Genomic DNA, 12,754 nt, shown 5'->3' on the forward strand with positions numbered 1-12,754 from the left:
AGATGATTATCACCACATATGCAATACCAACTGCAGGGAAATATAAGATATGGAGAAATCAGGCTGTACTGTAAATATAGTAAAGATTGATCGGCTGGGCAGCTATGAGTTTCATGCCTATTTCTGGATTGTGCCTACTTATGAAAGAGTCATTTTTCAATCAAAATATATTGCTAGTCAACACTTTAAGAAAAAAACATTTTAAGAAGAGAATATTTTGCCCAGGGAATGCCATATGAGGCAGAACATTTCTCAGAGAAGCCCTTGTTAAAATTTTGGCAGTACATGACTGCTGCCATCTCTCCTCTTCCCTGGAGGCTATATTTTTTGTCTATCTGGGTTGTGGGTTGTTACTGTGCAGCTCCTTGTGCACAAGAGGCAGAGATGTGTGTGGGGTAAGGTGGGGGTCCCTGCCCCACTTGCCTGCCAATTACTGAGGAAACCTGCTCCCTCCTTCTCTTTTAAGTATCTTTGGAGAGGAAGCACAGGATTTGGGGATGTCCTCAATTCCTCCAAATGCCCATCAGAAGCAGGAGTCTCCATCCCATAGCAGGAGTGTTTTGTCATAGAGTCATAGACTTTAAGGCCAGAAGGGACCAACATGATCATCTAGTCTAACCTCCTGCACGTTGCAAGCCACAGAACCTCATCCACCCTCTCCTATAATGGACCCATAACCACTGACTGAGTTACTAAAGTCCATGTTGCCCACCTTCTGCTGCTAGCACCATGCATGGCCCTGAAGGGGGCAACTCAGAGTAGCCCCACCTGGCACACATCGCAAAATGTTCAATAAAAGAAATCAACTTTGGGGAAAGGCAATATTATCTACAGTAGATTTCAGTTGAGTAAGACATATGCTAATATTTATGGGTCCAATGGAGATATCCTTCTGTGACAGCATGGCAGAGTGCATTATTGGTTTTGGACAAGGGTGTTTGGGCAGGGAGGAGGAGAGCTAACCTCCAAACAAAAGCGCAATTTTCTATTTAGTGACACATACTCAGTTACAAATGCTGACACTCACTGTTTGCAAAATGAGGGTGAGGAATGAGGCAACAATTGAAGACTATCCAAATACCAGCAGAAGATTTAGGTTGCTATTGTCTCCAGTTATCCAGGAGGGCAGACATTCAGTGAAATAAGTAAAAGTAGATTTGTTACAGTCCACAGTAGTTCTGTTTTGTTTTGCTTTTATTACCAGGCTCAAAAATGGCTTAACTGGTGGGGACTGATAAAATTCAAAAAGATCCACATCAAAGTTGTTTACATCTAGACATTTTGTACCCAAAACTGTTCCAATCTGAGGGGCTACCTCCTTCCCCATGACATAACTGCTGTAGCTGAGATCAGGCTAGACCCCCCCATTGGTATGAAAGTGAGAAGCCTGCTGGCAGACCATTCACAAAAAGGCCCATTTCCACTTTTCTCCATCCTGGCCCAAAATAGCCCAAACTTGTCCCAGGCACACCACAAAGCCCATATGTTGGTGTGGGAATTAGAGGAGGGCTCAGACAGTTGGAGGCAGGATTTCTCTTGGGAGAAAAATGTAGGTTGCCTGCTCACTGCTGATTAGTATGATCTCAATGCACAACCCTAATCATAGAAGTACTACTGCTCTTTTGAGCTATTGCATAACTCATTTTTATTGTCAAGGATGATCAGTGCTGGACAAGCATTTTTTGGTGTGGAGTTTAAATCTAAATGTATTTAATTATTTTTTGACTACAATATATTATTTGACCCCACTATTTCTTCATTATTATGTTTTGCTGTGAAGGGCAGCAGCACATATATTGTATAACTTACCATTGGAATCTGATGCCGCTTGCTCAGTCGTCTGAGACACTAGTGAGACATCCTCTGCCGTTTCTGCCAAGTTACCTCCTTGCAGTCTAAATGAGGAAAAACATGTATGTAAACATTATGTAATATAGATTTCTGAATTGTTCTTTCTGAATTGACCTGTAGATATGAGACCGGGGTACTTTATTCCTGGCCATATCCAACCACTTAACATTCCAAATATTAAAGGACAATATTAGCTAGAAAATAGATATTCATGATTCAAACATGCAAACTTTCATTATCCACATTATAGCCTTCTCTGCCCCCTGCTTGAGGTCTTAGTGCCCTGACACCTCTGTGCAAGGAAAACCTGTTCAGACTGGCTAGCAACAAGATTTAGTCCTCCAAAGCCTAGAATGGCCAGGAGGAGACACTGACCAATCGGGAGCTAGCTGGCCAAGTTAAGAAGGCTTGCCTGGTTCGTCTCAGGGGGCAGTTCTGAGTGAACGTGGGAAAGAAGAGGAGCTCCTCAGTGCTAGCCCAGAACCCAGGGGCAAGGTCAGAGCCTTGCCTTCAGGCACCACCGCTAAGTGCTTTCCTTTGAGTTTTGTTTGTTTATTTAAAGGCACGGAAAGCTAAATTAAGAATTTATTATTTTGTTACTTGACTGTTTCGAGGATGATGCTAAACTGATGGCACAGCCCACCCTGCTTCAAGCTTCAAGAACTTGTGGACTAAAGCAGGGAGTGCCTGTGGTGCCATGGATGGCCCTGAAGGGGACACTACAGAGTAGCGCCATCTAGCACACATCCCAAAATGTTCAGTAAAAGAAACTGACCCTGGGGAAAGATTCAACTGAAATCTCCCGTACATAATCTTGTAAGACTTGTGCTAATATTTATGGGTCCAATGGAGATATCCTCCAGTTGGGGATATTGCCTTCAAATGTCTTGATATGCTACTAAGTGCTTAATGTGAATTTGGGGTTTTTTTTATAACCCATTTAAACCAATCAGAAGCATCTCTCTATATGTATTAGAGAGACAAGGTGAGTGAGAGCTTGAAAGTTTGTCTCTTTCACCAACAGAAATTGATCCAGTAAAAGATATTACCTCACCCACTTTGTCTCTCTAATATCCTGGGACAGACATGGTTACAACACCACTGCATATTTTCAGTTATACTTTTACAGAAGAGAAAATGTGTGTAAAAGCACCTTCTTTTTTCAGTTCCCTATGCTTTCCTCTTTGCGTCTACAGACTGCAATCAGTGTCTCAGCAGCACTTTTTAGGAATAAGTGCCCTTTTTCCTTATGTTTCTAATCAAGTGCTTAGATGAGTCCCACTGGCCCTCTTCAGGCTCCTCTGAACCCCGAGTCTTGTTTTCATCCTTGGGTAATGATTTGCAGCACTTAATCGCATATAAATGTCAATTATCTATAGTTAATCTTAAATGGAGTGATGTTTATTAGAACATGGAGAATATTAAAAAACAAATTTAAATTGAATGCATTTAGCAGAGTCTAGGAACTACAACGTTCTAGCTCACTGGAACAAAATCTTGAGGTTACAAGCACAGAATCATATCTAATTAAACTCTACAAGAATGTCCCTCTCTCTCTCAGTGCTCACTCCCTCACTCTGTCATTGTCTCACTCTGACCTGGTTAATCCAAGCCATACTGCTCTTTTTCTTACTGGCTGGTTTTCATTTCCAATCTCAAAGTAATCTGAGGTCATACAGCTATTCACCCTCTCCCCAACACCAGTTTGGCGACTTTGTTTCTCCTCTTGTAACATTTGGGTTGTAAGTTATCTTCTCTTTGTCTATTGTTTTCTAGAAGATAGCATCTTTAGCCATTATTTTAATGATTTTGCCCTTATCACCTTTGTGATAGTTTTTGTTCATCTCATAATGCCCAATACAAATCCATGAAAACCTTCATTTGAAGTTGCTCCAGACGGTAAGAACATAACATTTAGAAATATCATTAGGGCTATTTAATGGCTTCAGTGGTCTCCAAAACAGAAGCTCCATAAGTATCCCGGGTTCTGCTTCAGCTATTCTGAACTCAAGTGTTTTCCATTTGGAGATAGGTGCATTTTCAGAAGTGACTTTGGTACTTAGGAGCCTAAGTTCCAATAACTTTCAATGAGATGAAGGCTCCTAAATCAGTTAGGCTGAGCAGAGCAAAGATCTGGGCCCCTAGTTCTAGGGCTATAGTAACTTCCATTTCCTGAAGCAGTTGCTTTTCCAATAGGGCAAGGAGAAGCAACATGAGAACAGGGATAAGGACTGATCAAAGACAAGTTTGATTGGTCTTCACATCACCAACCAAATAGCTCTGCTCCTCCTGCCTGAACAGTAGATGAGTTGTCCGCTTCACCCCCTTACACAATGAACTGATTTTGTTCACGAATAGGCCACTTGAGTATTGTCCTATGCTATCTCTTAGGACATATGCCCCATAGAAAGGTACACAAGGTCTCTGCTCAGGACTAAACATTCAGAGAACCATTCCATAGGAGTTTTTGTATGGAAAAATATTGTTTGTCATAATCTGGATTCCATTCCAGCATGCAACAATGTATTTATTTAAATATATCTGACATGTTGACATATATTAAAATGGATTTTCGTTTTGTAAAGTTAAATAAATATACATTAGATTTACCAAACTCTTCTTAAAAGGCTAAAAATCACACAGCTCCTACATATCTTCACTTATTGAGTGCTAGGATTAAACAGATTCTTTTACTGTGTGCCTTTTCCTCTACAGATTGCAATTATTTTGTTGCTACACCAAAAATATTGTCTTTTAAGTGCTAAAATATTTTTCCTTTGTCCTGAGGTCTCCTAAAAAGTTTTTCAAAGTTTTTATTGCCTTCATTTTCGATTTTTAGTGGTTTTGGTAAACACAGACATCATCCTTATACAATATGTTTTAAATTTTATTGTATATCTCAAACTACTGAATCAAACTACACAGTACCTCAGATCACAGATGAACTCTGTCTCAGTTCCTCCAAGAAGGCATTTCTATCTAATCTACTCTATTTCTTTGCATTTCTAAGTGTTGCTCCCATAGTATTTAGATGCCACACACTAAATTATGAGTAGCATCACATTTGAAAAAAGGATCAGACTTGCTACTCCTTTCTTGGTTTATGCTGCTTTCCTGTTGATTTATTCTTGCTGAACGTCTTCTAAGGGGAGCTATGTTACATCATGCTGCAGCCACTATTAGCATGGGAAGCACTGCACAAAGACCTCTGTTAATTCTTTAGGATCTGATACTGCAAAGGGATTGGCATGCGTAGACCCTTGATTTTGCATGCAGTTCCACTGACTCTGATTCCACACAGGACTCAAGGTAAAAACTCTTCAGTATAGGGGTCTTAAGCCCTGATTCTCTTTGCCCTTCATCTTGCATAGTCTTTTACACCAGTGCAAAGGGGATATAAAATAGTACCAGGCTGATTTGGTAGCATTTTACAATCGCTCTGCACTGGTGTAAATGATGACATGGGTGCAGGGCAATGGAGAATCAGGCCCCTTGTCTGCAAAGCATCCAGAAAGTGAGGAACCCCTAACTAGTAAATACTTCTGAAAATTGTGCTTATCTGACAGTGTGTCCTTTTAAATCTAATTCAGGTAACAAGACCTTTCTGAAATAGCTGGCTGCCCTCTGGTGTTACACGTTATTTTCTTTAATGTGGGTCAATACTTGATTCCTAATATCCAATATTTTTCCACATCCACACTATCTGTACAGTGATCTCCTACAGTAGAGGTGATTGGTATAGTTTTGTGAAATCAGCTGCATTTGGGTCTCCGAGAGAGACAAATGTAGATACTTCTACTGTATCTAGGCACGCAATGCCATTTCCTTGGGCCCAGTTGTTGCCTCTGCTAAAGCATGTGGTGGCGGAGGCATTCCTTAAGCACCTTACTCAAACCTTTATCTATCCAGAACCAGAGGATACCAACCTGGTGCTACCATCCCCCTGCCTCTCCTGGGACCAAGCAGAGGAAGGGTTCTGGAAGTTGGCCTGGAGGCAAAAGGGAGTGGGAGTCCCTATTCTCTATGGCAACACCCCCTGGCCAGCCTGGAGATTTCTGTGCAGAAATTACAGTGTTATTGCTATTCTAAACTGCTGTGCTAAGCTTAACTTCTGTGGAACCCCTATGTGGTTGCAGCTGCAGATGATGTAAACCAAGGCAGGATTTGGGCCATAAAATGTATTGAGAAGTTGTAAAAAATTCTGAACTGCAGCATATACAGCAATTTGTATAAATATACAAGAATTATTACTTCTCAGATTATGTACAACTGAGGGCCCAGTCCTGCAGTACTTACATAAGCAAAAGTCCCAGGGATTCCAGGATCAAGGTTTGCCTGAATAAGGACTATGAGATCAGGCCTGATAGAGTTGCATAAGATACATGAGCATGTACGTGAATCAGTGCAATACTGGCCCCTTGCACATTTAGAAAATAAGGCGATATAAAACCAGAAGTAACAATGTTAGCTACATTCCCTCATTGAAACACTTCTATCAAAATTCCCCATGTCCACATCAGAGGAAGGAAAGACCAATTCAAAAATTAAATCCAAGGTTGTAATTAGAGAACCTTTTTATCGAGCACTTTGAAAAACTTATTTTCATACTCTTAAAAATAAAATAAATAATCTATAAGCACAGTATTATTTGAAAAATGGCAGTGATTAATGTAAGCAATAAGAAACATTAGTTTCCTTTTAAAATCCAATTACAAAAATATTTCTTTTGACTTCCTATCTTCTGAAAGGGTGATACACTCTATAAATGTTTCTGACACTTACACAGTATATAATATTGCTGAAATACTGAAAATATATTTGCATATAGATGCCCTCTTAGCTACAGTGCTAATTATTCTCTCAGCATTGACTGACGCACTAAAATTGTAAGTGACTACTTCAAGCAAGACAATCTTTTTTTAAATCTTATCATATAAAGTTTACCCTGCAAAGTGAAAAATTAACCACCACAATCATGGAGGTGACACATAACTGCACACTATAGTCCTGATTCAGCAAAGCACTTAAATCAATTAAATTATTTGCATGTTTAAAGTTAAGCGCATGCTTAAATGCTTTACTGAATTGGAGCCTCTGAATTTAGGGTCAAATTCTTTAAGATACAGACTGCAACAGGAGCATTCATATTATCTAAACAGAATGCAGTTGGATATTAAACTGACCAGGTGCAATTGCCTGAGATGCAGCCTCTGCTTAAATGTGTACTGCTAAACTAAAATAAAAATCTGAGTTATTGCTTGAATTATGTTGCAAACCCTCCTACAGATGAGGCTGTTGGGAGTATTCCGCACAGAAATTAGTTTTGGCTAATACAATACAAAATTATTGTTTCTATTCTCAAGGGCAATTCCTGTGTGGCAGGAACATCCCAAAATGCATTGTTCTGTGATATCACAACTACCGAAAGTCACACGGCAACTCCTGCGATTATAGATGTCAGAGATGGAAAAGACCTCACAGAATTATTGACTTCATGTCCTTTCAAGTACAGGAGGCAGTCCCCTAAGAAGCATCAGATATTAAACTGCTACGCTGGTTCCATTGTTACAAACCAAAAGGAAAACAAGACAGACTAATGGGGAATTAATATTTCATCTTTCCATTCTCAAGATGGCAAGATGCAGTAGGGGGATTTCACAGAGATTAAATTATGTTTTGTTTTCCCATTAGTTAATGGCCTAGATAGTGGAGGCATTATGAATATGCATTTGGGATAACTCACTCTTAAATTTAGATATACAGTTCCTGTTTCCTACTGGCCCAGCTGAAGGAGGGTGAGATAAGAGAAAACATCTCTTGATAATGGAACATCCAATTGCCAACAAGAATCAAACTTCCCTTGTCACTGGGCTATGCTAAAATGGGGGTTTCTAACATCTTCCAATCCAGGGGTCCTCAAACTTTTTCAGTGTAAACATCTTACTAGAGAGATTGACTCATGGATCACCTAGAAAACCCCCCACCCTCCATTCTGTTGGCCAGTGCACAAATGGCATTCCAGGGACAGCTTCATCAAACCTCTCAATATAAAAGTTACAAGAAAACATTTAATGCATTATGAAATGTGTTTTACTGTTATGTAGCAGCTGGAAAGAAAGAGAAAAGCCACCACCATATGACTAGTTAGCTCTCCATTGACCACCATTCTGACAGCCATCACATGAGTCACCAGTTTGAGAATTGTTGTTCCAATCTAATTTCCAGTTCTGACATAGTGTTGGGAAAGTGTTGTTTTATATGTGGGGTGAACTTTGACTTCTTCCTTTTTTGTCAGACAAATTCAGAAGGCTGTTTGTATTTTGCAGAGGGATTTAGTTTCCCCATTTTTCATATTAGCTTTAAGGCCTGACTTCACAGAGAACTTGATCTGGCATTCTGGAGTCTACACTTCTGAGATGTTTCCTTGCTATCGGTTTTTACAGGGAAGGAGCATAGTCTAGTTGACTGAGTATGAGACTGCTATTCAGGAATTTCTGAGTATTAATTCTTGTTCTGTCATGCATGCCCAAAGTTAAGTATCTAAATCCGTATTTAGGTACCAAACTACATGGCCTCATTTTCACAGTTGTTCAGCTCCCACAAGCACCTTGCCCAGCTATATAATAAGGCTTATGTATGTCGCAAGGATGTTGTGAGGACTAATTATGCTTTCAAAGTACAATACATGTATGAACTATAGCACTCTATAATGAACATAAGAATCTCTATACTGGGTCAGACCAAAGCATCATCTAGCTCTGTATCCTGTCTTCCGTGGCATTGGCCACGTTCCCCAGAGAGAATGAACAGAGCAGGTAATCATCAAGTGATCCATCCCGTCACCCATTCCTACCTTCTGGCAAACAAAGGCTAAGGACACCACCCCTGCCCATCCTGGCTAATAGGCATTGATGGACTTATCCTCCATGAACTTGTCTAGTTCTTTTTTAACCCTGTTATAGTCTTGGCCTTCAGAACATCCTCTGGCAAGGAGTTTCACAGGTTGACTGTGTATTGTGTGAAAAAATACTTAATTGTGTTTGTTTTAAACCTGCTGCCTATTCATTTCTTTTGGTCACCCCTAGTTCTTGTGTTATGAGAAGGAGTAACTAACACTTCCTTATTTACTTTCTCCACACCAGTCATGATTTTATAGATCTTAATCATATCTCCCCTTAGTCATCTCTTTTCCAAGCTCAAAAGTCCCAGTGTTATTAATCTCTCCTCATACAGCAGACATTCCATACCCCTGCTCATTTTTGTTGCCCTTTTCTGAACCTTTTCCAATTCCAATATATCTTTTTTGAGATGGGGCGACCATATCTGCACGCAGTCTTCAAGATGTGGGTGTACCATGGATTTATATAGAGGCAATATGATATTTTCTGTTTTATTATCTATCGCTTTCTTAATGATTCCCAACATTCTGTTCTCTTTTTTTGACTGCCGTTGCACATTGAGTGGATGTTTTCAGAGAACTATCCACAATGATGCCAAGATCTCAAGATCTAATAATGGTTGAACACTATTATTATATTACTGGTCTATCACACTTCTTCCTATCAGGGAAGTGTTTACAAATTAGAGATTCTGAATACAGTCATTTTGATAATTTGTGTTTTAAAATATCTATATTTTAGTGTAAATTTCATGTCTCAAATCCCTCAATTTCTTTGTTATGAAGGTTTTTTATGGCTCTGACAGAGAAGCTTTGTTATTGTGAGTGAGAGGCAACTGATTACTGCCTAGAACACTGAAAAGACTTTATTGTTGTACTGTACATAAACTAATTTAATGTTCAGTTAAGATATGGTAAATTATTGTGCAAGCCCATATTTATTACAACGATTTTAAATCCCTATGAGACCTTTGAATAAAAGACATTATAAAAATCAGTAATAAAAGTTAGATTTTTCAAAAAGACCTATTCTGTAACGTAATCCTTGCTTCTGCAAGAGCAAGATTGTTCATTACAGTACAACCTTCCCTTTTTTCAAATCCTTCCTTTACATCTAATGTTCTTCTGCAGATCCTTTCAGTGATCGCTCCATGAGACCTATTTTGCTTTAAGGTTGAACAGTCAGCCAGTGTATCATTTGTTTCGAAAGTGCTGTCAGCTTTAATTAGATGACAAACTTCTTGAAGCAGATCTTTTCTAAGTGTGGATACAGCAATGACCATGCTGTCAGCAGCACACAATAACTAATCAATTATCATTTTAATAAATACATGTTGTAGGGCTTCAGCGTACCAGGATGAAAGTCCAAGAACAAGATTTTCGAAGTAATGTCGGGACTTACACACACCTTCTGACATGCTGCTTTGAACACCTCAGTCTTGATTATAAACAGTAGCCTCCTTTTTTGTGCTTGCAACTTCTGAGGACAGGTTAGGTAAATTTTGATGTTTAGTGCTTGATACTTGAGTGTGCCCCAAAATATGGTACTCAGAGACAGCTTCTTGAGCACCTCCTTGCAGCTGGGTGAGATACTGTAATCTTTTGCCCATTCCTAGCACTCCGTAGGTTGTTGACCTAATCACCTCGGTTGTCAGAGGCCTTGGCCCTCCAGCTGGCTCACACAGTCAAAACGAACCCCTTACCAGGTATTAGAGTCTAATAAATTAAACAGTATTTGTCCTCACTAGGATCTACAGCCCTGACTCTGGGCCCTTTCAATTCAGCCCTTTCTTCAGGCTCCCAAATAAGCCCTGTCCCCTCTTGAGGTTTATGCCACTTTACCTGTGGCCCGTGGGGGAAGCATAAAAACGGCCATACTGGGTCAGATCAATGGTACAGCTAGCCCATTGGCCTATCTTCCGACAGCAGCCAATGTCAGGGAATGAACGGAACAGACAATCATCAAGTGATCCATCCTTTCTCATCGACTCCCAACATCTCACAAACAGAGGTTAGGGACACTCATAGCATGGTGCTGCATCCCTGCCCATACTGGGTAATATCTTCCAGGAACTTATCTAGTTCTTTTTTGAACCCTGTTATAGTTTTGGCCTTCACAACATCCCCTGGTAGAGAGTTCCACAGGTTGGCTGTGCGTTGTGTGAAGAAGTACTTCATTTTGTTTGTTTTAAACCTGCAGCCTATTAATTTAATTGGGTGATCCCTTGTTCTTGTGTTATGTGAAGGACTAAATAACACTTCTGTAGTAGGAAGACAGCCTGAGACATAAGCCCTTGTATTAGAGACTTGGTATAAGGCAGGACCTGCTCACCGAATCTGGCAAGAACAGGGCTAATATTGCAGAAATACATGTTCCTAAGAAGTGCTAGTCACAGAGTACTCATGCAAACACATCCTCATATCAAGTGATTCCAGAACATCCCGATATCAAGGATTGTACAAAAACATTCTCCAAGGATAACAGGAACACACTGATCCCTCCTAAAAGATAAGGTCAGGATGACAGTATGTAATAAAGATGTTTTAATCAAACCAACATATACAAGGTGATGAGTAATACCTAGCCATGTCAGGGGGCAGTAACTATGTCAGGGGGTAGTACTAACTTGTTTGTATTGGGGTATAAAGATGTATCTCAGGGGGAGTATCTTTGTCTGGCTTAGGGAGGAACAGAAAGTCCCGCTGTTCACTGAGCTGGTTCACTGTTACAGGCATACATGTATTAGTGGTCTGGTAGAGTCTGCGGGATATTAGTACTGTGCTGTGTCAACAATAAACCTGATTGGGTGTCTTCATCCCTTAAGGGATCTTGTGGTCATTGCTCGAGGTCTGCCGTGCCAACTGTCTGCACGGGGCTGGGGCAGCACACAGAGGGAACACACACACACACAGCGCCAAACATCTATCAACATCTAACCACAACTTCCTTATTCACTTTCTCTACACCAGTCCAGATTTTATAGTGCAGCCTAGTGGTTGGGCAGGGGTGTGGCAGGTTGGCTTCCTCCTGGGTATTCCTCTTTCTTACTCTGTCTCTGCACCCTGTGGTCTGTCCTTTCAGTGACTTAGCTCTCCACTCAGGTCATGTTTTCAAATTCAGAGAGAGAGAGTGAGTGAGTCCCAAAACAGGGAGATCTTTGGGATTAAGTAAGCAATCCAGGTCTTCCCCCTTGAATCAGGGTCTTATGCTCCAGACTCTTGTATTTTTAAGGTGTTCTCCTAAGTAAGTTCCCTACCAAGGGACAGACTTCCATGGTTGTTCTTCCTTAGGAGTTGATAGGGAAGCCCTGGTTCATCCTCTCCACCTGGCTCCAATCCAGGGTCCATCGGTAGGCAGATCAGGTTCTATGCGGCTGCCTCCTGGGATCACTTTCTATCAGTCCCCTCTGTTCCCACAGGGTAAAGTAAAGAATTAAACACAAAGATAAAGTCTCTAAACTTCAGAGAGTCACAGGTCCCTTTTATGTAGGCTTGGTCAGATCACTAAAGCCACACCTCACACAGCAAAAGTTCATTCTCAGGAGCTCAGAGTGTTCTCAGTTCACCTCCACTGTCTGCTTGCAAGCGAGCTACTCTGCCCTCCTTTTAAACTTCTCCTCCAGCCTGTGCATGCCTTGCAGGTGTCAGGGTGGAGGTGCCTAGGCCCTTAGCAGCTCCATAACTCCTTCCTCTCTTCTGTGGGGTTTGTATTTGCTGGTACGGGCCAATAACAGACTACTTCCCCCTTTGAGTAAGGCAGGAGTGGAAAAAGATGGCACGCATAACAGGTGCTTCTTTCTCTGCACTGCTCCTGGGACAGTGCATTACAACACTACCCCATCTACAAGGTTTGTGGCAAATCCAAAATCTACCCCTTAGTCTTTATGATTTTCCATTTGCTAGTGTTAGGGATGGGGATCGCAGACTGGGTGATGGAACTAGCCACCTTTCTCTTACTGTCACTCTTCCTCAGAACTTGTCACGTTTGATGGAAAAATAGGTCAG

At 40.8% G+C, this 12,754-nt stretch overlaps 1 protein-coding gene across 1 annotated transcript in view; it reads right to left on the minus strand.

The window, feature by feature from the left end:
• The window catches only part of C2H8orf34 (chromosome 2 C8orf34 homolog), a 228,313-nt gene that overhangs the window by 37,821 nt on the left and 177,738 nt on the right, over positions 1-12,754 (minus strand). The window contains exon 9 of the mRNA XM_077808680.1: positions 1,810-1,895. Within this exon, the coding sequence (XP_077664806.1) occupies positions 1,810-1,895 (86 nt within the window). The remainder of the gene's footprint in view (positions 1-1,809; positions 1,896-12,754) is intronic.

The sequence above is a fragment of the Eretmochelys imbricata genome, chromosome 2, assembly GCF_965152235.1.
Source record: "Eretmochelys imbricata isolate rEreImb1 chromosome 2, rEreImb1.hap1, whole genome shotgun sequence".
In the NCBI taxonomy this organism is placed as follows: Eukaryota; Metazoa; Chordata; order Testudines; family Cheloniidae; genus Eretmochelys; species Eretmochelys imbricata.